General features: G+C 32.2%; 2 protein-coding genes and 1 pseudogene across 2 annotated transcripts; 2 read left to right on the top strand and 1 right to left on the bottom strand.

Annotated features, from left to right (window-relative positions):
• The first annotated feature begins 1,365 nt into the window (after positions 1-1,365).
• On the top strand, positions 1,366-4,655 carry LOC116007595 (protein trichome birefringence-like 34). Its single transcript, XM_031248309.1, has 6 exons — positions 1,366-1,553; positions 2,377-2,759; positions 2,851-3,022; positions 3,193-3,389; positions 3,486-3,647; positions 4,237-4,655. Exons 1-6 carry the CDS (start codon positions 1,506-1,508, stop codon positions 4,589-4,591), a joined length of 1,317 nt encoding a protein of 438 aa, XP_031104169.1. The 5' UTR covers positions 1,366-1,505; the 3' UTR covers positions 4,592-4,655.
• Positions 4,656-6,308: 1,653 nt separating this feature from the next.
• LOC116005531 (protein trichome birefringence-like 35) lies at positions 6,309-9,254 on the top strand. The gene is made up of 6 exons (XM_031245741.1): positions 6,309-6,578; positions 6,996-7,278; positions 7,374-7,545; positions 7,673-7,869; positions 8,130-8,282; positions 8,613-9,254. Exons 1-6 carry the CDS (start codon positions 6,407-6,409, stop codon positions 8,941-8,943), a joined length of 1,308 nt encoding a protein of 435 aa, XP_031101601.1. The 5' UTR covers positions 6,309-6,406; the 3' UTR covers positions 8,944-9,254.
• A 4,332-nt stretch (positions 9,255-13,586) lies between these two features.
• On the bottom strand, positions 13,587-21,714 carry LOC116006184 (annotated as a pseudogene).
• Positions 21,715-26,816: the final 5,102 nt, after the last annotated feature.

Below are 26,816 nucleotides of genomic sequence, written 5' to 3'. Positions count from 1 at the left end.
AAAAAAAAAAAATCTAAACTACAAAAATTAGTAATACTTCCTATGAATCGAGAAAAAGAAAAAAGCAGTTTGATGATATTCGGAGCTGACATGCAGACGACAAATATCCGTCAAAGAAATCTGCACGTTCTCTCTAGAGCATCTTTCTGAACATGTCAGCCACTAAATTAAGAAAACAAGATTACGTATCTTATTAACATTAATTTATACGGAGTAATTATAATTTTAAAATTTCATTGTTCTTGTTACCAAAGGTTGAATCACCAACCTCAAGTGATTAGACTTTTACTTACTGCGCATAAGAATCCCCTCACTTTGAGAGGGCACTGCAGTTGGCGAGACTTAATTCCGGATCATTGTTCTCAAATTTCATCCATTAATCAATTGAACTGTCTATATACTAATAGGGTGTGGATAAAATGACAACGAATCTCTTCAATTTTAATTGGAGATTTTGTCCCAGCAAGATCAATTAATCTGAATGTATGATTTTAATTGTCGGGTTGAGAAAATGGGTATATTATAATTATACTTAGATATTGAGTGATAATTCTTTTAATAAATAAGAATAATAATGCTTATTTCCCCACAATATTTTACGGAGTACTAGATAAGTTATTTATCTGGACTTGACATATGTCAAGTTAACCCTTATGTTTTTTAAAACATAAAAACAAAGTCCTTTTAACATAAAAAAGAAATACTATTTTTTTATTTTTTATTTTTATCCACGCATCAAAAAGTGAAAATTCTGCAATAAAATAAACACAACTCATAAAGAACACGGTAATAAACTGGCTGCGGCAGATCGACATGCAAAAATAATGAAAATAATAATAAAATAAAGTGTGCCTAGCTACCCCACTAAAAAAATTACTTAAATTATCTGGCATTTGATTAGATCGAGCAATGGTGTCATCTACTGCTCATAATTAATATTAATTAACCTGATCAGATCATGAGATCCAAACAGCTTTGTCGCGTTTTTAGAGTGTGAATTCTTATACGGTTTGAAATCGTCAACTTTCTTAATTCTACGATATAAATAAGCCCAACACAATTTCTGTCACATTTTTAGGGCTACAAATTCTCATCTTGATCTCATCATCATTTAACTTTTCAACTTTCACCTCTCTTCACTCCTTTTGCCAAATTAAATTAGAAATACATCTATACTAAAATCTTTAAAAAAAAAAAAAGAGAAAAAAACTAACAAAAAACAAATCCTTGGGAGCTCTAGCTAGAATTACCCATATTATGGTTTAGACTGGCAGGATTAATAGGTTTAACTAGGACAAATACTAGAGCTCCTTGGTTACTTCCATTTTGTTTGTAATTGTGGATGTGTATACCAATCGAGGTAAGATTGATAAGTTTAATGAGTCAGTATTAGGTTGATAGTTAATTCGAATAGTTTTCTTGGAAATGATTTATGTCAACAGTGTTGTGTCTTCATCGTTCATCCGCCCAGTCTATGCATAATTCAAGAATTATAAGTTGGCACAATGACTCACATATACAGAATCGAGACTGGAGAAATGGGATACCACCAGGTATGATCACACAATTATTCAACTTTACTTTTTTTTTTTTATATATTATTTAAACATATACAAAGATTAAACACATAAAGAAACCAAAAGTTGGATACAATCAAAATGAAAAAAAAAATTATATAGGCCCTGTTTGATAAATGTCTATTAGCTGATTGGATGAGTTGACTCTTTGAGTTAGAAGGTATGATTTGTTGATAACATTAGCTGATTGTAAAAAGTTGTTTGATAAATTAGCATTGAAAAGACTGCTTTGAGTAGTCTTTTGAATTTTAGCATTTTGAAGTTACAAAAAAGCTTATTAACCAAACACTTATATTGATTTTTTAACAAAGTCAAACAACTCATAGTGGTCAAATAAGCTAAAATTGCTGATAGGCTGATTATTTACCAAACAGGGCCATAGAAAACTGAAACAAAATCAAACTAGAAGTGTTTGGGCCGGGCTTGAGCACACAAAATTGTGAGTAACTTGGTTTTTGCACATCTTGTCATTTTTAATTGACCAAATTAAAAACTTGTTGTGAATCCCATAGGTTATTGCAATTGGGAAATTAAAAGTTGTTAATCATTCTGGCGTTATAGTCCAATGAAATTAAACCATGGAACATTGCCCATGGTTGATGATGCTTTCTATGTCATATCAAACAAGTTGATTATTTGACAACAAATGATTGTCTCAAAAGAAAACCATGCAATTAAGAGCCACCACCACCTAATGGTTGACAAAATGAAACCAACAAATTTTTTGAAAATTCTGTACTTACTAGCAACTGCTAATTAGCATTATATAAGTACCAAACCAAAGAGTGTTGTGCTCAAGGAAATCAAAACAAGTAGAAAAATGGGAAGCACAGATCAGAGAGCAGCAGGGCATCATGCTTCCTCTTGGATTATCAGATACAACCTCCATTCCATCATTGGGAGCTTTCTTCTGGCATTTGTGGTTGTCACATTTTACATGACTGGGGATACTGGAGATGTGGTCCAGAGCCAAGTGCATCAGATTTCGCGAAAGGGGGCGGGATTGAGCCAAAGGTGCAATTTGTTCTCAGGGAGATGGGTTTATGACAACGAATCGGATCCGTTGTACAAGGAGCAAGAGTGTTCTTTCATGGTGGAAGATTTTGCTTGTCAGAAATATGGGAGAAAGGACTTTGAGTATCAGCATTGGAAGTGGCAGCCCCATGATTGTGATCTCCCAAGGTCTGTTTTTTTTTTTTTTTAATCTGTATTTCTTGTTTTCTTGTCATTTCTGGGTAGCTTTGATTTGTTGACTGTTTTAAATCCATCAAAGGTTTAATGCTACTAAATTAATGGAGAAGCTGGGTGGGAAGAGGCTTATATTTGTAGGAGATTCTCTGATCAAGAACCAGTGGATGTCATTGGTGTGCATGGTTGAATCTTCTTTAGCTCCATCTTTCAAATCCTCCATTTGGAAAGGCAATTTGATAACTTTTGAATCCAAGGTAAGAAAACCATTTTCTCTGAATCTTGGGTCTCTGATTGTTCTGGCCCTCGGTGTTGAGCATATAATATATAAACATAAATATGCAATGCAACTATTAACTCAGGTTTTTAGTTGGTATGGAGCACATGCTTTAATTCTGACTTCTGAGAAATGAAATTTTGGATGAAGGAATACAATGCGACAATCGACTTCTATTGGTCGCCATTGCTGGTGGAATCCAACTGTGATGATCCAATTAACCATCATGTCCGGGATCGAATTGCCAGAATAAAGGCAATTGAGAAGCATGCCAGGCACTGGAGTGATGCAGATATTGTGGTTTTTGATTCCTTTATGTGGTGGCTAGAGCCCACCATGACCCTCCTGTAAGTCCATCCCAGTTTTGAAATTAATTTCTGCAGAAAAAAGTTGTGAACACCACTGAGTCCTAATGATCTATAATCGAATTGCTGTGATCACAGGTGGGGGTCATTCGATAGCCAGGATGCAGTGTACAAGACGGTAGCAATGAAGCTTCGTCGCTATGAAATGGCACTGGAAACATGGTCGGATTGGCTCGAGTTCAACGTCAACAGAACAAGAACACAGCTGTTCTTCATGAGCCTCTCCCCTTACCATAAACTGTAACAATCCCAACTTCCTCTTTATTTTCCTAGTATTTCCAAACTGTTAGACACCTAATATATAAACATAAATGTGTAGTCCAAGCCCCAGGACATAATTCAGTGCTCGAAAGTCTAAGTATATGTGCAGTGCCCAACAATTACCCAAGTTCAAATGGGGGATGGAGGATTCCCGGGAAAAAACAATCACCAGGTCAGGGGTGAGGGATCCTCAGGTTTAGAGTTTAAACCTACTTTTAATTGAGACAGACACATGCTTCAATTTGGTATCAGAGCCAACCCATGCAAGAGATCATAGGTTTGAACCTCTCTATCTGACAAAAAGTTACTATAGTTGGGGTAACTTCAGCCAAGTTAGCTAAGGATACAAACTTGTAATTACAAGTTCGAATCTCAGCCTTTTTGATTTGAGCTGGTGGGCATCTTAAACTGGTTTGTATACCCTTAGGTAGTGAATACGGGTTTTCCTTATCATCCAAAAAAAACCATAGTCAACGTGTTGCTTGGAATTCATAGAGTCCAACTATCAGTTGAGATGGAGCACATCTTTCAATTCTGACTGTATATATGTTCTTGTTCCATCTTACAGGGCAGGGGATTGGGGCATGCCGGAGGATCAGAACTGCTACAATGAAACACAACCAATTTCAAGAATGGACTACTGGGGAAGGGGATCAGATAAAGGAATGATGCGCACTGCAGAGAGAGTTATACAGCGGCTGGAGAGCAGAGGTCTGAGAATCCAATACATGAACATAACACAACTCTCAGATTACAGAAAAGATGCTCACACTTCCGTTTACAAGAAGCAGTGGCAACCTCCAACGAGAGAACAGTTGTTGGACCCCAAGAGCTACTCAGATTGTGTGCATTGGTGCCTCCCTGGAGTCCCTGATGTTTGGAATCAAATTCTTTATACCTACATTATGGTTCAGGATTCATAGTATACACTTTCTTTCTTAAAATCATTTGTAATATAGTTAAGGATGTTTTCATATTTTGATTTCATTCTTTTTGTTACTGTCATGTGCATGTTCTTGTCCTGTTTTTCTAACTGTATAGTATGTGCATGTGTATACTGATAAGGTAAGATTGTGTCACAATATCATACGAAAAAAGTGTTAAATTTAACACTTAAGTCGGGCAAATAGTGTAATTAGCTCTCATAAGTAAAAGAAAAAAAATCTAATTAACCCATCAACAAAAAAGTGTAATTGAGTTAAATTCTTACCTCATTCCAAGCTTACTAAATATTTTCGTATTTTTTTTTAAGGGAAAGCAACAGTCTAAAGTATCGCCGCTAGGACGCAAAGTGAGCTTCAAGCGCGCTCTTTCGCATTTTTTTCTTTTTGCAAAAACCTTGGTCTTTGCAGGAGACCCCAAACCATTATCTCTCCTCATTCTCTCTCCTCCACATTATATATATATATATATTTTTTCAAAAATCTCACAAAGAACTACTAATGTGAATGCCCTAAGAGGTTGATTAGAGTTTTGATTAGTTCGAGGATCACTACTCACTCAATATAGAGAGTCAATTTAACACTTTTTTCAATCGCAATATAAATCAATAATAAATTCATTTCAAATAAAATCAACAATATTGTTAGGCAAGTTGCTGAGATAAGCAGGCCTGCAAGCAAAGATGAATAGAATGGGCTATTTTGAAACACTAAAATCCATTAACGGTTTTGGACCAACGACAAATGACATTACAAGTCCAAGGACCAAGGTAACCAAATGCTTAGTAGGTACATGAACCAATACAAATAATAGTCAAATACTACATTCTAAGAACCTGCCATAACAAGAAATTTGCCTGCTTAAATTTCCATTTCCTATTGTAGCCACTAATATGGTTCACTTCATCCACAAATTATACTGTCTAGTCTCCTTTAGCTAAGTAAGAATGACAGTAACCTTTTCAATTTTTAGTTTTTTACTTTTACATGATAAAAGAAATTAAAAGGACTAATTACTTAATTTAAAAAATATATTAAATTTTTTACACGAAACAACCCTGGTATGAATTAGTCAAAGACTAATAAATTGGATAGGGACAAGTCATAGAGCATTCTGTTTTGATTATCTTTGTAATAAATGAGAAATTATGATGAATGTATTAGCGAGAACTATAATAATAGGATAGTCAACATTTTTAAAAGTCAAAATTCTTAGGTTAAATTTAATCATATTTTTCTTAAAAATAATTCATCTTCTTAAAAATATGATTTTTTTGAGTTCTACTGACTCTGTTACAATGTAGTATCTGTTCATATCTACTTTCTCAACCTACTGAAGCACAAAGAGTCAACAGACCATATGGCGCTTGACCACAAGATCTTTGGCTTCTTAAAAATATGATTATTCTAATAAAAATTATTTTATTGAGATATTATAGTAAGTTACCGTAAGAAGTAAAGTAGGTATATTGACTGGCAATAAAAAATTAGAAAAACTTCCATTCAAAACATAATCTCCTGGTTAGGTACCCATTAATCAAGGGTTAAATTCGGTGGGGCCTATCCATTTCTCAGCCAAGTTCAAGTGATGAAGACACTGTTATACTACCTATTAAGCTAACATTAGTACTGTAGTTAACTGTAGTTAATTAGGAAGCGAAAATGTCGGCTGTCTGAATTGCTATATATTATGGTTGAAAATCTTGGGATTGCAGTCAAGATTCTCTCTCAGTCATCAAATCCCAATTCCCACAATTTGTTTTCTGTTTGTTTCCCAGTGTGGGCGCACCCAAAAATATGCAGAGGTGCCAGAAGAAGAGAGGGCAGTACCCTTTGATTGCTCTTGTCTTGTTTGCGTTCATAGTCTTCTCCGTCTTCTTCAATGGGAGCAACATTGAAGAAACATCTCCATCCGAGGAACACCCTTTTCTCGTATCCAAGAATATCTCCGCCCCAGAGTTTAACCCAGGTCACTCTCCCTCTCTGTTCTCTCAAGATTATAGGAGGAATATGTTCCTTTTTGCTATTGAGTGGGTAAATGTTTGGACTATCTAGGGTTTGGGGAGTTTCTTGAAATGTTTTGGTTGCCCCTTTCATTGTGATCTCATGTATTGGAATGATGTTTGTTTTGCTTCTGAATCTTTCCATTTCTTTATTTAACAACTAAAAATTGAATCTTTTACTCACCCTAATGTGTTGGACTCTAGTTATACTTTGTCTGAGTTTTCAAGATTGTTTGAGGGTTACATACTTACATTCTTGCATATTCTTGGAATATGAACAAGTGTACTAGAAAGTAGAAACAATCTAGATTTCTTCATTCAGAGTGTCAATTCTTGCTTGATCTAATGGAGAAGTTTTTGTTTTTATGTATAAATATTTGTAGCTAGGGAATTGGATAAGTTTAGTAAATGCCACAACACGGTAGAATATAGTGGCAGGGGAGCCAATTGGGATGCTCCCATGCCAGAGTCTGGTGGTAGACGAGAAATGCCAGAGAGTTGTGACTTCTTCTCGGGCGAGTGGGTCTTTGATAACACTTCACATCCACTTTACAGTGAGTTTGACTGCCCTTATATGTCTGATCAATTGGCGTGCCAAAAGCATGGAAGGCCCGAGAAGGGTTACCAGCATTGGAGATGGCAACCCCACGGCTGCGATTTGAAGAGGTTATTTGTATTTCTGTTTGCTCGAAATGTATTGGAGTGGAACTTAGTATATCAGTTAATATTAGGCTCGTTAAGTGATTGTTTTCGGTTTGCAGATGGAATGCAACTGAAATGTGGGAGAAGTTGAGGGGCAAAAGACTAATGTTTGTCGGGGATTCATTGAATAGAAACCAATGGATGTCAATGGTGTGTATGTTGCAGTCCGTGATTCCGTCTAATAAGCGATACATGTCACCGCAGCAACATCTTTCAATCTTTAGAACAGAGGTATCCGAACTTGTATATCCAGTAAAGGGGAAACGTGATCTTCTAGCATTTTACGTGTCTTAATTTTGAGGTGTGCAGGTCGATTATCTTCGTGCTACTTACTCTTCTTGTGGCTGTATTGGAGCAGGAGTATAATGCCAGTGTGGAATTTCTCTGGGCACCGCTTCTTGTGGAATCAAATTCTGATCATCCCGTTGATCATAGGTTGTCGGAGCGAATTCTCCGTCCCGATTCACTTCTCAGGCATTTGTCACACTGGAGAAATGCTGATATATTAGTCTTCAATTCTTACCTATGGTGGAGGCAAGGACCAGTCAAACTGTTGTAAGTTGGTCCAAGATCTCATATAGATTAGAATAGGAGTATAGGATACTTTCGGTGGGATTTATTATATAAAAAGGAAAGGACACTTAAAAAAAACGAATATGATATTTTAAAGGGAAAGTTGAGTGCCTACAGCTTTAAAAAGTTAAAAAAGAATATGATACTGAGCAAGTGGAGGTATAAGGTATTGCATATTTTACTTATCCAAGTAAAAAATGGATTCATGAAATATTATTTATCAAACTCGATTGTTTATGCAGATGGAGCAATGAGCAAAATGGAGCATGTGAAGAAATAGATGGACTACGAGGCATGGAGTTGGCCATGAGAGCCTGGGCGGATTGGGTGGCATCTAACGTTGACCCCTTGAAGAAGCAAGTATTTTTTGTTACCATGTCTCCCACACATCAATCGTGAGTAAATAACTAAATATCACATTTTTTCTAAAGTTTCTTACTGTCTTACAATGCTTGCGTTGGTAGAATGGTAGTAGTAGGAGATGGACTAGACACGAGAGCCCGAGAGCTGCTAAGAGAGAATCCACACTCCATATGAAACCTTTCTTTCTTTTTTTTTTTTTGGTTTGGTGTTAATATAACATGACACAGACTTCATTTCCCGCTTGTTTTTGTTCCCCTGTCTTAACGAGTGCCAGCCTTCGTTGACGTTGCTACTATTTTCCCAACACTTTATTGGTACTATGATTACTCATTTTCTTCCCTCCATTTCCCCTCTATTGTCAGGAAGGAAGAATGGGAACCGGGAAGCGAAGGAAACTGTTACGACGAGAAACTCCCCATCACAAACAGAGACTACTGGGGAAACGGCTCTGATGCCGCTACAATGCAGATGGTGGGAAGGGTGTTGGGCGATCTGGGCACAAAAGTTTCGGTTCTCAACATCACCAAGCTTTCAGAATACAGGAAGGATGGCCATCCCACCATCTACCGTAAGTTTTGGGAGGCCTTGTCCCCTGAAAAACTAGCAAACCCTGCGAGTTACTCGGATTGTATACACTGGTGCTTGCCAGGCGTGCCCGACGTGTGGAATGAACTGCTGTTCCAGTTTTTGTGAAAGGAGGCATATATGGTTGTGTAAGTAATTTTTCAGCTGCACTCCAAGGTGAAGTGTAAAGCTTTCAACTTTGCACAATGTGGAGGATGGTGGCTGCTTATTTGAATTGTAGAGCGAGCTTCCACTTGTAAAATGAAGATTTTAAGGTTGAACACTACAGGAAAATGGGAATGGATACCAACATATTGAAATGGCGGCATCAACATTTTTCTGCTTCTCCTACGTTGTACTTAAATGAGTGTTAGATTCGCTTATGAACACGTGAATCCAATGAAATTTTATGAGAATTGCGTGTGGATATTTGCACCTAATTTTTTTTTTCTCTAATTTTTATTTTATTTTATTTTCTGTTATTGAATTTAGTAAATAGACTTTAATAGCAAATTTTTATATTTTCATTTTTTTCTAGAAAAATGAAAAATAAAAAATAATGCTTAAATAACAAATGCTGTTTTCAAAAAAAAAAAACAAATGCTAATTCAAGTCAATCCAAACCACAACATTAGTACTCCGTATTAACTATGCTAATTCAAGGCATTGTTATTCAACAATGTATGAAAGCAAATATCCAACAATGTATTGCAGGAAATGCAAAAGTGCATAAAACAAGGAATACCTTACGTATCTACCGCAAAATCAGATGAAGAGGAGAATTCCAAATATTAAAAAGCAAAAGAAACGGACAAAAAATACCAAGAGAATTCTAAATATTAAAAAAAAAACAAATTTAAATTAATTTGGCAAATCTTTCATACAACATTTAGAGATTTATGGAATAAAATCAAATGAACCTGATGAGCCGTTGTTTCACGACTGACGATGGTCGACGGAGCTACGACTGCATTTGTGGAGGCGTGTAGTAGCAGCTCGAATGAAGTTTGCGGAGCGAGGGTTATCGAAAATATAATAATAGTGTATGTTTATTTTCGATTTTTTTTTCTTATCGAAAATATAATAATATATGCATTGGTGGAGTCTGAGTTGTTGTAGCTAAAATTTTTCTTTTTTTTTTTTAGTAACTTGGGAGAGCCACAGCTATGCCGCTTGACCACAAGGTTTTTGGCAAAATTTTGCTTCTTGACGGATATGTTATTGTTCAGCGCCGCTAATGGAGCATTGGTCGGTGTTATGTCTAAAAAGAATGTGAGCCATAAAGTATTAAATTAGAGAGGAAATAATTTAATCATCACATTTTTTTACTTTTTAAAATCATGACGTGATATCTCAAAATTATCTAATCATGTTGCCTACGGTATGAAATTCTCTAACCCGTCCCATTAAAAATTCAAGTTAAAAGGGTCCAACCTATCGAGTTGGGCCCGTTTTGACAGGTGTACACGTACCCAACATATAATTAATTGATTAATTGAATTTAGCTACTAAATGAATAGATAATTTATGATATCTTTTTCCGTTAAATTATATTATGAATAGTTAATAAAAACACTTATGTTACTTGTTACTAGATTAATTGAATTCAACACACACACACATATATAGACACACACACACACAAAATGTGAGATGTTAAAGAAGAACTACTAAATTAAAATTATACACTAGAATACATAATATAAATAATTAGCAATGAGTTATAAGTACATTAGTATAGTGTTCGTATTGGCCACTATTTCTATTGTATTAGCGTCAACAAATAATGCACCTCCACCTCTTGGCGACATTATTAAGCAGCTAGAAAGAGAAATAGACATATGTTATAATGGGACAATCGATGAGTATTTCGAGTGGCGCACATTCATGATGCAAGATAAATCAGAACTTTTAAAAAGTTGTACATCATATTGGAATTGTGAATTACTTAATTAAAAAAATTGTACGTGGAGAAATTATTTAGTGCCACCTAATTCTATTTGATGTAAGTTGCTATGTCTAATTATTTTTGGACTAAATTAAAAATCTAGTTACTTTAGGATCAAAATAATTTCACCCACTGCTGAAAAATGCTAATTTTCCGACCTTATTTTCGACCACCCGAAAAATTGGGCGCCTACCCAACATATAATTAATTGATTAATTGAATTTAGCTACTAAATGAGTAGATCATTTATGATATCTTTTTCCGTTAAATTATATTATGAATAGTTAATAACAACACTTATGTTGTTATTACTAGATTAATTGAATTCAACACACACACACACACTTAAGAAAGATTGTACATTGGGAAATTATTTAGTGCCACCTAATTCTATTTGATGTAAGTTGCTATGTCTAGTTACTTTTTAGACTAAATTAAAAATCTACAAACACATGTATTATAGAGTAGTGGTTGAGAGTATGATGCATTGTTTCACACACACAAAAATATGTTCAACAAAATAAAATAAAAATAGTTGTATTGTGGATAAAACTATCATCTTTATGATTTTTATATGTTCTATCATCTTTATGATTTTTATATGTTCTACCATGCATTCAAAAAGTAAGCATTTTTTTTTGTTTTTTTTTTTTCCTACAAATATAAATACACAAACATTATTTACTTTTTATGTGTATTACAATAAGATGCTCTGTAATATTCATTCAATAAATGATATTTCATATTTTGTCATTAATAACAACGTTTTACCATGTTTCAAAGTATTTTAATTTTTTATTCACCGATATTTTTGGCTCTACCACAGCTTCTTTGCAGTGGTAGCTATTCGGTTCCTATCAAGCTTTCAAATCTTAAATTATTCAAATATTTGTTATTCAATTGTGTATATTAATTTTTTTCAGTTTATACATGTATTAAATTTTGTCAAGTTATACGAAATTTGTAGTTGTGTATGGGCAACAAGCTAGCTTGGTCCTTTCTAAAACTCAGGGCAACATTACCCCATGAACGAGCCACAAGAATCAGATGCAAATAGGCATTGTCTCGTTTGGGTGGAAATAAAAATTACATACTTAAATTAAAAAGAAAAAAAAGTGATTGAACAAAGTGAAATTAATAATATATCCATAAATAAAATGTACTTGTCAGTAGATACTTGGTTCATACACACACAACTGATGCCAAGTCACTTTTAAAATTTATCATAATATTATTGTTCAAAAATCAAGTTCATAATCAATGTCATAAAAATTAGTAATACCAAAATGACATCAGGCTTGTATTCAACAAAAAAAAAATGGCATTAGGTCTAGGTAGACCTTTTACTACTGGGAATTAACGAATTTCTAACCATATGAATGAAAGTGGTCGGAAATGGCCTTAATCGGGTCAAAAACACCTGTTCCGACCACAAATGGAAAATCGAGTTCAAAATTAAATTCATCAAATGTCTTAATCTCAAAATCAACGTACATTTTAACCCTTCTCTTGCATAATTAATCATCACCCGCCCAATGCCTATTATTCAAATTAAAATGTCTTCTATAAAATATAATATGTGTCAATATGTACAACTCAATACATCCACGATCTTGAGACCTCTAGTTAAGAGGAAAAATTAAAAATACTCTTGTCATTTCATCCACATCCTCATGGGTACCTTAACCACTATCTTGTAGATGTTTGGCATAGGCTTGGAGGATTGAATATAATATCTTGCCATTGACACGTGACACTAATTGGAGGCTTGGAGGATTGAATATAATATCTTGCCATTGAAACGTGACACTAATTGTTACATAAGTATAACAGAATAAAGTTATGCATTCGTTACTAATTACTTCCTCCGTCTCATTTTATGTGTATGATTCGATTAACAATCAAGGCTTGATTGAAGTTATTTTTAATTTTATTTTTTATAATATTAAGTTTAATATTAATATACAAAATTTATATATTATACACTAAAAGTACTATTAAGTACAAAAAAATTAAATTTAAAATTGTAAAAAAAAAACAAAAAAAAAAAAGAGTTAGTTTAATGAATGAATAATAAGTAAGACAAATAAAATGAAACAGAAAGAGTATAACTTTTGTCATAATGGTAAGCTCTTGATCTAACAGTTGAATAATACAATTATTAAATTTGTAAACAATAATTAAACAATGCCAACTAAAATACTGCTAAAAACATTGAGTTTTGTGGCAATAGTGCCCAATCCTCTCTTAAAAGTTATAAGCACGTTGGTATTCTTACAAAATATTGTTTTCTCTTCACTATAGCATCGGCAACAAATAATCTTTTCTATAAGTTCTTTTCAGATTATATTAAGGAGTATATTTTTTAATTCGGATTTTATATATATATATATATATATATATATATATATATATATATATATATATATATATAACTTTATAAAAACATATTTTAACTGTAAATTATACCAGAAAGATAGGGAGTATTTAGTGTACGCCACTGCCAACACTTTGATTATGGTAGATTGTTAGTTAGTAGAGCTAGGTTTGTCATGCATAGCTCAGCCACATGTTATGTTTTATTTGAATTTAATTTTAATTTTTAATTCAATTTCTTCACATTATTAGCAATTGCTTGTCAAAGAGCATTTGAGTTGTATTGCAAAAAATTAAGTAATTTGAATTTTTAAAAAAGAAAAACGACGAGTAATTCATAAAATTTGAACCAAATCAAAGAAAAAAAAAAAGAAAAATCAACAATGAGAAAGTATATGATGAATGAAAAGTGTATAACTTGTAAACCCATATAATTACACAATGCAACTTAATTAAGAGTCTTGTGAAATATATATAATATCATACATGCTATTATACTCTAATTGTTATTTTTAAACAATATAATGTAATATTTTGCTATATTTAGATAATTATTGCCTTATTGGCAATATTTGTATTCCAGAGTCCGTGCAATTTTTTGATACGTTGGAGATGTCAATGATATTAATTGCACGCCGATCATAAAACCAATCACCAAAAACCTATGGATATGCCTGCAAAATGTAACATTTCACTTTGTTTATAATAAACTTTTTGTATATTAATTTTGTTTGCTTTTTTTTTTTTTGGTGCAAAAGAGTGGGCTCGATGGAGCCTTGCTAAGTTGTCCTTTGTGTCGTGACCTATATATATATATATATATATAATGAATTATAAAATAAAGTCTGTCAAATTTATAATTGTTACAAAATTCAAGTTTACAATATTTATAAAATTAGTCATACTCATTTTTTCTTTTAACTTTTAGCAATCCTCAACTGTTAATATATCAAAATAGATGGATCATATTAATCATTACTATTCTAATTGGGAGCGCGCATATATAAAGAAAATTATAGTGTTGGACTTGGGAGCAATCCAACCAAGCTCAATCAAATCATGGGTAATGCAACTTGTCACCCATATTCCCCTCGAGGATGGATTACCCCTTGGTAATGCGTCTAGAAATTCTAATCTTAACGCTAAGATAGATAAACAATTTTTGAAATTAGTTTAGTAATCTTGTCATGAAGTAATATAAATTACATGCAAATACCCAGATAATATAAATTAAGATTATGTGATACAAAAATAATTAATCTAACTAAAAAAAATTGCTAAATGATTAATTGTGAAGATATATTAAGGCACTAACCTTCAATTTCATTCGCCTCAGCCAAGGTGCAATTTTGATACACGAGACATACCTCGTGTTCAGGAGATAGGTTATACTTAGCCTAAGATTAGATTAAATAAAAGAGGTTAATTAATAAGTAAATAATTATAAACTTTCCATTTATCAAAAAAAAAATTATAAACTTTCCGTATAAAATATTTTACAAAGGCAGGATAATGGGACATTATTCATCAAAAATATTTTTGTTGTTATTGTAATGACTAACCTGGATTTCATCAAATGAAGACATAGTGATAAATAATGGAGTCTTAATGTTTGGCACTATATACTGGGGAAAAAAAGCACTGTAAATACAATAAGTCAACATTAATATCGGCAGCATAAAACATATCTAAACTTTTGTGTGTGTGTGTGTGTGTATATATATATATATATATAGTATATTCTTACCAGACTTGGTTTGATGAATTTATCTGTGCAGGATGAGGGTAGCATTTGGCCTGATCCCTGTAACCCATATTAAAAATTCAAGTCCAACACAATTTTGCGACTAGAGATAAGACTATTAAAATTAAACAAGAATTTACAGTATTACATGCAAAGTTATTAATCTTTCAAAGACAGTGTCGAATGTTTTCTCCCCTTTCAAATGTTCCCTGTTGTTATGATATTATTATTATTATTATTAAACCAAGTGGATCATAATCCCTGAAAACATGGATGTATGGAGTTGATATATCCCTTAAAACATGAAAGCTTAAATCATGGAATGTTTTAAGGGATGTGGGGCACAAAGCATCAAACATGGATTAGTGGTCTTTGATGTGTGAATTAATTATTGTCATCTTTGTTTGCTAGTATATGTATATATATATATATATATGTTGTATTACCGAAGGGTTGTAGGTGTGGTGTGGAGAAATAATGAAAAGCAAAACATTTCTTTGTCAATAAAAAAAAGTGTGGTCTGTGTGTGAGTGTACGTACAGAAGCAAATAGAAATAAATTCATTTCCATCCATAATCCTTCTCTTTAATTCCTCTCAATTACTATAGATATATTTATATTAAATATATCTTACATTTGGTATCAGAGCCTATCAACCTTCCAACCCTGAGATATTTTTTCTAGTGAAATATGGCCAATAATTTCAATATTGTATGGTCGGGTCCTAAATTAGACGGGAAGCTCGATTACAATTATTGGCAAATTATGATGACCACACATTTGAAAGCTCAAAATCTTTGGAGCTATGTTGATCCCGGTCTACCAGAAGGAGCTGATGCAGCTGCTACACGGCGAGATCAATTGGCGTTGGGACAAATTCATCAAGGTGTCCATTACTCCATTTTTGGGCAACTAGCTCGTGCTCAAACAGCAAAAGAAGCTTGGGACATCTTAAAGGTGTCAAACAAAGGAGTCGACCGGTCACAGAAGTCCAAGCTGCAGACGTTGAGAAGGTTGTATGATCGTTGTGAGATGGCCTCTACAGAAACCGTAGATATGTATTTCTCTCGTCTTATTGATCTTGTAAATAAGATGAGGTTATACGGAGACACAATTGAGGATGGTGCAGTGGTTGAAAAAGTTCTACGAACGATGCCGATGAAGTATGACCATGTGGTGGCTTCAATAACAGAGTCACACGATACCGAGGACTTGTCAATTGCTGAGTTAAAAGGTATGATCGAAAGTCATATTGAAAGGATTGCGTCAAAATCAGAACCACTAGCAGAAGAAGCTTTGAAGAGCCAAGTCACCTTTAATATGACTAGCTCTAATCAAAGAGGTGGAGGAGCTGGTAGAGGTCGTGGAAGAGGTAGAGGAGGATTCAGAGGAAGAGGACGTGGTAACTCAAATCAAGGAAGGGGACGAGGTAACTTCAATAAGGGAAGAGGTGGAGGTAATAATACCAAGCAAGGTAAATTTCCATTCAATTGCTACAATTGCGGCAAATATGGACACAAAATTGCAGATTGCTGGTATAAAGAGGATGGTCATGAAAATCAAGCAAATGTTGCTGAAAAATCTGGTGAGAGTTCTACTGAATCTGAAACCTTATTTTTGGTCAGTAACAGTTTGTCTGCAGATGAAAACATATGGTTCTTGGATACTGGATGTAGTAATCATATGTGTGGGAAGAAAGAATTGTTTTCAGAGTTGGATGAATCAATACGATCTGAGGTGACATTTGGAAATAAGTCAAAAGTGCCAATTTTGGGAAAAGGTAAAATCTCTATTCAATTGAAGGATGGTACTCACAATTTTATATCCGATGTTTTCTATGTTCCTGCATTACACCAAAATTTGTTGAGTATGGGACAGTTGTCAGAAAAGGGATATAAAATAAATATCACTGGAGGGTGTTGTACCATTGTTGATGCCAAGGGAGTTTTGATTGCAAAGGTAAATATGTCTCAAAATCGACTATTTCCTTTAAAAATCAACCATGCACTTCTTACTTGCTTTAATTTTGAAATCCGTGATGATAATTGGTTGTGGCATATGCGGTTTGGACATTTTCATTTCTCCGGATTAAATTATTTAGCAAGAAAGAAACTTGTTTCTGATTTGCCGATTATTAATGTTCCTGACAAAATTTGTGAGAGTTGTTTGATTGGGAAGAAGCATAGAGAACCTTTTCCTGTAGGCAAGTCTAAAAGAGCGACAAAGCAGTTGGAGATTGTTCACTCAGATCTGTGTTCATTGGAAGTTCCTTCAAATGGAGGTTGTAAGTACTTTGTTACCTTCATTGATGATTTCAGTAGAAAAACATGGGTTTATTTTCTAAAACAGAAGTCAGATGCATGTGATGTTTTTCAACAATTTAAGGTTTTTGTTGAAAAACAAAGTGGTTATAAGATTAAGATTTTGAGAACTGATAGAGGTATAGAATATATTGCTTGTGATGAATTTTTAAAGAAAAATGGTATTCAGCATCAGATGACAGCTAGGTACACTCCACAACAAAATGGAGTGGCTGAGAGGAAAAATAGGTCTATCATGGACATGGTAAGATGCATGATGAAATCTAAAAATCTGCCTAAACCTTTTTGGGCAGAAGCTGTTGCTTGTGCTGTTCATGTGTTAAATAGGTGTCCAACTAAAAGTGTTCGTGATAAGACACCTGAGGAAGCTTGGAGTGGGAGTAAACCATCTATCAGACATCTCAAGGTTTTTGGATGTTTGGCATATGCACATGTGCCAGATCAATTGAGAAAGAAGTTGGACGATAAAGGTGAGAAGTGTATTTTTATTGGTTATAGTGACATTTCAAAGGCTTATAAATTGTATAATCCTGAAACTCAAAAGGTTGTTATAAGTCGTGATGTCACTTTTGATGAATATGGTGCATGGGATTGGTCAACTAAAGAAGAAAGGTCAGTTGTTGTTCCCATTATTCCTGATAATGAGCAATTGGTTTCAGATAATGTTCAATCTTCTTTACAGCCAGAGTCATCAGTTCGGAGATCTCAACGCGAGCGTCACTTACCAGCTCGTTTGGAAGATTATGTTTTGGGTAATGATAATGACTTGACTGATGAAGAGATTGTTCAGTTTGCTCTCTTTGCAGATTGTGACCCTATATCATTTGAGGAGGCTGCTACAGAAACTCATTGGCTTAAGGCAATGGATGAGGAGATTTGTGCCATTGAAAAGAATGGTACTTGGGAGTTAACAGAATTACCTCCCGAAAAGAAGCCAATTGGAGTAAAGTGGGTTTATAAAACCAAATACAAGTCAAATGGTGAGGTTGACCGTTTTAAGGCACGGTTGGTAGCAAAGGGTTACAAACAAAAACCAGGTATTGATTATTTTGAGGTTTTTGCTCCTGTAAGTAGACTTGATACTGTGCGAATGCTTATTTCTCTTGCTGCTCAAAATGATTGGAAATTGTTTCAAATGGATGTCAAGTCTGCTTTTTTGAATGGTTTTCATGAAGAAGAAATATATGTTGAGCAACCTGCAGGGTATGTGAAGAAAGGGTAAGAAAATAAGGTTTACAAGTTGAGAAAAGCTTTGTATGGTTTAAAACAGGCACCCAGAGCATGGTATGGTTGCATTGATTCTTATTTTGTTGAGAATGGTTTTATGAGGTGTCCTTATGAGCATACTCTGTATGTCAAATACACAGATTTTGGAGATATTGTTATAATCTGTCTGTATGTTGATGATTTGATTTTTACTGGAAACAATTTGAAACTAATCTCAGAATTCAGGGAGGCACTCATTAAGAAATTTGAAATGACTGATATGGGCCTTATGTGTTACTTTCTTGGTCTTGAAGTTGTTCAGATGAATGGTGGAATCTTCATTTCACAGAAGAAATATGCTGCTGATATTTTGAGAAAGATCAAAATGGAAAACTCCAAACCAGTTTCAACTCCAGTAGCTGAAAAGTTGAAGATGTCCAAAGATGAGTGTGGTAAGAATGTGAATGTTACAGCTTATAAAAGTTTAATGGGGAGTTTGAGGTATTTGGTAGCTACAAGGCCAGATATTTCTTTTGGAGTTGGAATACTCAGCAGATTCATGGAGGAACCAAAAGAATCACATTGGGTTGCAGCAAAGCGAATTCTGAGATATGTCAAAGGTACGAGTAATGATGGAATTTTTTACTCTACTAATGATGCAGTGAAACTTGTTGGATATACAGACAGTGATTGTGCTGGAGATGTTGAGACAAGAAAAAGCACATCAGGATATGCCTTCTATCTTGGTTCTGCTATATTTTCCTGGTCTTCAAAGAAGCAGCAGATTGTAGCACTTTCAACCGCAGAAGCAGAATACATTGCAGCAGCAAACTGTGCTACTCAAGCAATTTGGCTCAGAAGAATTTTGGAGTTTTTGCAACAAAAGCAGGAGGCACCTACAACAATTTTTTGTGACAACAAGTCTGCCATTTCGTTGTCAAAAAATCCTGTTTTTCATGGTCGCAGCAAACACATTGATATCAAGTATCACAAGATCAGGGAGTTGGTAGCTGAAAAACAAATCAACATTGAGTACTGTGCAAGTGAATGTCAAGTTGCTGATATTTTTACAAAGCCATTGAAGACAGAGACATTTCTCAAACTGAAGAAGGAAATTGGGATGACGAATATATCCAACTTGGTTTAAGGGAGGCAATGTTATGATATTATTATTATTATTATTAAACCAAGTGGATCATAATCCCTGAAAACATGGATGTATGGAGTTGATATATCCCTTAAAACATGAAAGCTTAAATCATGGAATGTTTTAAGGGATGTGGGGCACAAAGCATCAAACATGGATTAGTGGTCTTTGATGTGTGAATTAATTATTGTCATCTTTGTTTGCTAGTATATGTATATATATATATATATGTTGTATTACCGAAGGGTTGTAGGTGTGGTGTGGAGAAATAATGAAAAGCAAAACATTTCTTTGTCAATAAAAAAAAGTGTGGTCTGTGTGTGAGTGTACGTACAGAAGCAAATAGAAATAAATTCATTTCCATCCATAATCCTTCTCTTTAATTCCTCTCAATTACTATAGATATATTTATATTAAATATATCTTACACCTGTCGAAGGATTATACAAAGTTTGGTTAACTAATTGCATATAAATAAAGTTGTAGTTATGCTAACAATTCAACGATATAGAATTAGCTAGATTTAAGCCTCACGTACTCATGTAAAAAATATGCTGAGTCAGAGAAACATTTCACTTTCGCTCCAGTTGGTAAAATTGATTTGAACCGATCACAATGTAAAAGTACCGCTAAACCACCCGCGGAGCTTCCAGAAAGAATTGCCTACCAAAAAAATAAATTATTAATGATAATTTAGTTATGCATTCATGCTTGATTATTTGCAACTTAAAAAGTACTGAGTATATAGTATACACATGTAGTCATGTAGAAAGTAAAATAAACAAACATATATACAATATTATATTCAAGTATGTGACGCATACATTATTGGCATTTTCCTCTATTTAGCAAGTCTTCCATTACTAGATTAAAGATTCTTCCTCCTCTATAAGTTATATTTGTAGCCTGAAAGAAGGTTGAAAATCAAATTAGTAGAGAACATTAAAATGACTTATAAATTAAAACCTACCTTGAATTAGGCAGGGCATGCAATGGTATTTAGAATAAGAATTGATTTTTAATCATTACACTGACTAATCATCATTATTTTAAACATTAACTGTACTTTAAGATACTTACAGGATTGACAGTACAAACATCTCCGGTGCAGGAAGACCCATCACAGTAATGAATATATACTCTATTCCAGTTACAGAAATCTACAATATTTAATTCAATTTGTAAAGAAAATCATAAGTTAAATAAACTAATGGATTGATTGATATTAAAAAAAAAAAAGTTAATTAATAAATACATACCCGGATTTGTCTTAGAATCTTTGCTCAAAATATTAGCAAATGTCACACTTTCTTTTAAAAACTTTGAAGAACCAAGGTCTTGTGCAGATCGAGAAACGCATTCCTCTACGGTTGAGCACCACCCTCCCCCCTTCCAATCATGTTAAAATGTAATCATTTAAGAGATTGTTACCTAAATCATAAAAGAGTTTAATTACCTAATTACATACCTCTAGAAAAATTACCCAGCTATTTATTCCGTCCCCCTCACCCTGGTCAAGATAATATGCTGGTGCAGTCCCATCCAGACAGACTACATTTATTTATACATAAAAAGTTCAGCAAATTAATAGTCTTTTTTAAATTTATTTTTATTATAATAAATTTACAGAAAATAAATTATATTTAGAACTTACGGGCTCCCTTGTCATTTATGAGACGTGTGATTGAAACATTTGGAGTAGGGCCAGTCATGCAAGCTGAATTTATTTTTATGTTCATGCAAATGAACATAAAAAACAAGCATACCAAAATTTTTGTTTGTTCCATTCTAAAAATCAAAAGAAAATATATCACCTAGTTAACGTAACAATCTTTCAAAAATGTTATAGATAAAACAAAAAGAAAAAATTACTGTTATTTTACATGTAGCAAATATTAAATGGATCATATCCATCAACAAGAGAACCAAAAAAGATTACATACAACTTTGAGAAATTGAGCATACATAAATAACTTTATGAAAAATTATATTAATTAACTCCATGTAGATATATGATACAAATAATTGTATTACCTCTTTCCTTTGGTAGGTATGCAAGTGCAAGAAAACAACACTCAACACTAAATCTTGAAATTTAGATCAAAGAGTTATGATTTTTTAGAGAGATAGAGAGAGGTGAGGAGTAATGATATGATAGATAATGTGAAGAGAAGTGAATAAAGAAGGCAAGCTATATATAGAGTGAGAATGTCTATAAAAATAACACAAAACACTAATAAAAAATAATTAAGAGAGTTCTTAAAATTAATATATTACTATTGTGAAATATATTTAATACTTAATATACAATTAATTACTATATATATTTGTAGTAAAAATTTTTAGTTAGTTCAGATTTTAGGTCTAATGCACGTGGATGGTTTTTTTAACCCATATCTCTATACCAAACTTATATTTGAATATATCTTAATTCTAAATATCTAAATGGATAATTAATTATTGGGATCATCCGAAATTTAATTATAAATTTGTTTTAAAATTTAAGTTAAAATATTTTGAATAATGTTCATCCCTAATTTTTACCTTTGGAGTCCGAGAACTAACAAGGCCTAACATCTGTACGTGGACGTAATAAATCTCTATTCTTAACCTATATGAAATTGGTAATCTATTAATGTTTAAACGCATCTAATTCGTTAACATTAAATTATTCAAAATCAAGTTATGCATTAGTCTAAAATTTAAATTTTTTTTTAGTATTACTGACTCTATTATCGTCAATAGAGCCTCTACTAAGGGTTGGAGCCACAACCTCCTATATGAGAAGGTAACTTGGTGCCACTAGACCACAAGATTTAAATTAAATATACAAACAAATCAAATTATATAGGTAAACAAATTCCCATATGAAGGGTACGTAATATATCAGCCTAATTTAGAAAGATATGATAATACTTCCATTCGATTTTTTAGTGGAATGGCAAATTGAGTTTATCTCTTTCCATTCGCAGGTAAACAAATTCCCAAATGTCAATGTTATGAGAAAGAAGGTCACATGCTATGTATCTTCAAAAAAAAAGGTCACATGCTATGCTTGTATTTAATTAGTATAGATGAGGTGGTCGTTTGTCAATTTTCAAAAATGGATAAATGAGCATAAAAAGTGGATGTAAGGATATTAACAAATCAATCATAACTTCAAAATTAGTAACGCTGCGCTATCCTCCAAAATTAAGTTTAGAATTATATTTTTTCTAAGTGCGATTTCAGTCATCAATTTGTTAAGATGTTGACTTGGTAACCACATGATTACAAGTTTGACTATCGGTGGGAGTGATATATTGGTGTTTTGAATCGGTCAGGTTTACCCAATGTACACTCTCGAATAGTAACTGTGTATTTTCCTCTTCACTCAATTAGTGGAGATGTCTATGTATATACTTCTCTAAATTAATAGAGTCTCTATCATTTAGGACCAAATTCATGCTTAGAAAAATATAATTATAAACTTAGTTTTGAAGGATATAGCCACCTTGCTAATCATGAAGTTATGATTGAAAAGTGCAATTTTCTCAATTAACAATTGATTTTATTATTTTTCCAAACATCAATGTCATGAGAAAAAGTGTCACATGCTGTGCTTGTATTTAGTAGGGGAGGTGAGTGTTTGTCAATTGTCAAAAATGGATAAATGAGCATACAAAAAGGAGTAAGAATATTAACACATCTTTGCAAAAATAAAAAATAAAAAATAAAAATAAAAAAATAAAAAAACACATCAATCATAACTTCAAAATTAGTAAGGCTATCCTCCAAAATAAGGTTATAATTATATTTTTTTTTGTTGCAATCCCACTCAGGTTGATCTTCGCGTTTTGACTTCGTAACCACAAAGTTATAAGCTTGACTCCCGATGAGAGCTGTCTATTAGTTGTTTGAGCCAGCAAAGTTTACCTAGTACAAACATATTCTCGAGTAGTGACTACAAGTCTACAAATATCCATTGTCGCTCATTTCGTGGGAATGTCTATATCTATACTTCTATGAATTGATCGAGTTATAAGTCTCTATCAGTTAGGACCAAATTCACAAATTTAATAATGGATATACTATATCTAAGGAACATTGTTATGGAAGAATGGAATATTTAATAATTTTCTTTTATCTCAATTCTTGTATTAGCCATTTTACTAAAAATTGTATGGAAGTATATATTTTTAAAATAGGCTTATTACCCTTTATATGAGTTAGGTAAACGTTTGTGTACAAACCTAAACACCATTTTAAGTTTTCTTCCAAATGAGACAAATCAACATTTATTTGGTAGAGGCTTGGAAGCTTGTTCAAAGTTCAAAATTGCCATCCAATTGCTATATTATGCAACATTAAGTTTGGCTCTACCAAATTACTTACGGAGTACTTTGAAAACCTAAATACTTAGGTCCGGCATAGTCAATTCTCGCGGACCCCAAAGATAGTAATTAGGAATGGACATTATTTAGATTATTTTAACTTTAAAAAAAAATTTAAATTTAAATTTCAGATGACCCCAAATTCCCAATTAATTATCAACTTAGATATTTAAAACTATATATGATATACTCAAATATAATTTCAGTACAGTTTAGATATCATTTAAAAAAAAAAAGTTATCTACATTAAACCATATATATATATATATATATATATATATATATATATATATATTCACGTTTATTATTTATATGATCTTATTTTTATTATCTCTATTTAACTTAAAAAATTATTGTTATACTACAATATATAAAATAAATCTAAAAACATTTTAAAAAAAACAAACTTCAAGGTATTGCCGAAGTATGTTAAGCATATGAGTGACTGAGGTTATTTTGTTATTCTAAATTCATTCATGTAGACTAGTTATTAGTTGTAACTTCTTTATTTCTCTTTTGTTGTACACTATAAATACTTTGGTTATTCTCTTCAATGAAACAGAGTTCATTCTATAATCTTACAGAGTATTAATTATATTATGACAGAAAGAATATGCAAGGATTTTTACAGAACAAAATTCATTTAAAAAAAACTGTGAACAGGAAGCTAAGGGGTGTATTCATGATCAATCATGATTTTCATAAAATTTTGAACACTTTTATGAACTTTAAAAGTTTGGAGATATACAATTCAAACCTTTAGGGAGTTTTTAAAAGTCATGCCATATTTAATCAAGGTTTTTAAAGAGCCTTTAAAATCGGGTGGTATTCGATTAAGACTTTTAAAGAATCTTTAAAAGTTATGTGGTATTCAAAAAGTTATGAATTTGAATAGACTTTTTAATTTTAGGACTTTTATAGACTTTTCATTCTCAAATATAAATAGTTGAAATCCAACTCTCAACCCCAAGATTTCAAAATTTTCTTTCTACTCTGAATGTTTTCTTTCTATTTAAACTATTTTTTTCTCTCAATTTAAACTTTATAAACCTTATACCTAAATTCAGTAAATTATTTTTTCTTCATTACCCTATATTTTCTTCATACCTAAACTCTACCAATTTTTTTTTCTCCTAAACTTTACAATCTTCCTCTAAAAATTCGAAATAATATTATTTTTACTTCATTATTATATTGCTTGTATATTTTGATTTTCTTATTTTTTTCTACGAACTTTTTATCCTTCTAAACTTTCTCTACGAACTTTTCTCCCTAACTTCTAAACTTTTCCTAAGAACTTTTCTCCTTAAGTACTTGAACAAAGTAAATTTTTCATCTATCACTGTCAAATTTTACTATATGTTTCATAATATTTATATAAATACTTTTATATTTTGATTTTTATTCTTTTTATGATTATATTCGTAATATTTTTTTTACAACAAACTACTACAAATAGCAAACTACTATTTGCAACAACAATTTGGGGTTGCAAACAGTAGCACCTTGTTGTTGTTCACAGTCTCAAATTGCTATTGCAAATAATAGTTCTTTGGTTGATGTCTAGCAATATATATACTATTAATATTATATTTTTAATTTTTTTATTTTATGCAACTAGTAATTATATTTGTAAATATTTTATTTGAGCAATTCTATTACTATAAATTTTAGTGTTCAGTATTGTTATGAATTTTTTATGAAATAGTTTTTTTTTATGCTTATTAATACTATAACATGTTTATGATAAAGAAGAATTTTATTATATATAATAACATGTTTTGTAAAAAAAAAATAATTATCAATGATAAGGATCAAAATCATTGAAATTAAAGATTTTAAGAATGTATTCAATTTAGAATTTTAATGACTTTTGTAGACTTTTTAAAATAAAAAAGTTGATAAAAGTTTGTGAATGTTTTTTATATAAACTTTTATTATAAAGTCTTACAAAGTTTTAAAAAGTTTTGAATGACTCTATAAAAGTCAATAAAAGTTTATTAAAATCTATCATTTTAAAAATCTATAAAAGTCATGATTGAATATACCCTAAATGTGTTCCAAAAAGCAACAAGTTAACTCAATTAAATCCAAACACCTAATACCTTAAAATTCATAATTAACATATATCAAGTATGCAAATGACTACGCATGCAACCGATTGATCCTACAAAAATTATTGTAAAGAATAACCTCAAGATTATATCAATAACTATTTTTTTTTATTTTGTTGAACATATTTTTTGTGTGCGTGAAACAATGTATCATACTCACAGCCACTACTCTATATAATATAATACGTGTGTTATACATTTTTAATTTAATTAAAAAAGTAACTAGACATAGCAACTTACATTAAATAGAATTAGGTGGCACTAAATAATTTCTCCACGTACAATCCTTCTTAAGTAATTCACAATTCCAATATGATCTACAATTATTTAAAAGGTCTGATTCGGTTTGCAACATGGGTGTATCCCATTTCAAATACTCTTGGATTGTTCCATTATAGCATTGGTCTATTCTTCTTTCTAGCTCCTTAGTAATGTCTTCAAGAGGTGGAGGTGCATTCTTTGCTAACGCTAATACAATAGAAATAGTGACCAATATGAACACTATACTAATGTACTTATAACTCATCGCTAATTATTTATATTATGTATTCTAATGTACAATTTTTAATTTAGTTCTCCCTTTGACATCTCACATTTTTCGTTTATATATATACATACATACATACATAAATATTGAATTCAATTAATCTAGTAATAAGTACCATAAGTGTTATTATTAACTATTTATAATTTAACGGAAAAAGATATCCTAAATTATCTATTCATTTAGTAGCTAAATTCAATTAATCAATTAATTATATGTTGGGTAGGCA

Source organism: Ipomoea triloba, chromosome 15 (assembly GCF_003576645.1).
Source record: "Ipomoea triloba cultivar NCNSP0323 chromosome 15, ASM357664v1".
NCBI classification, from domain to species: Eukaryota; Viridiplantae; Streptophyta; class Magnoliopsida; order Solanales; family Convolvulaceae; genus Ipomoea; species Ipomoea triloba.
This window is presented reverse-complemented; position numbering and strand designations above follow the sequence as displayed.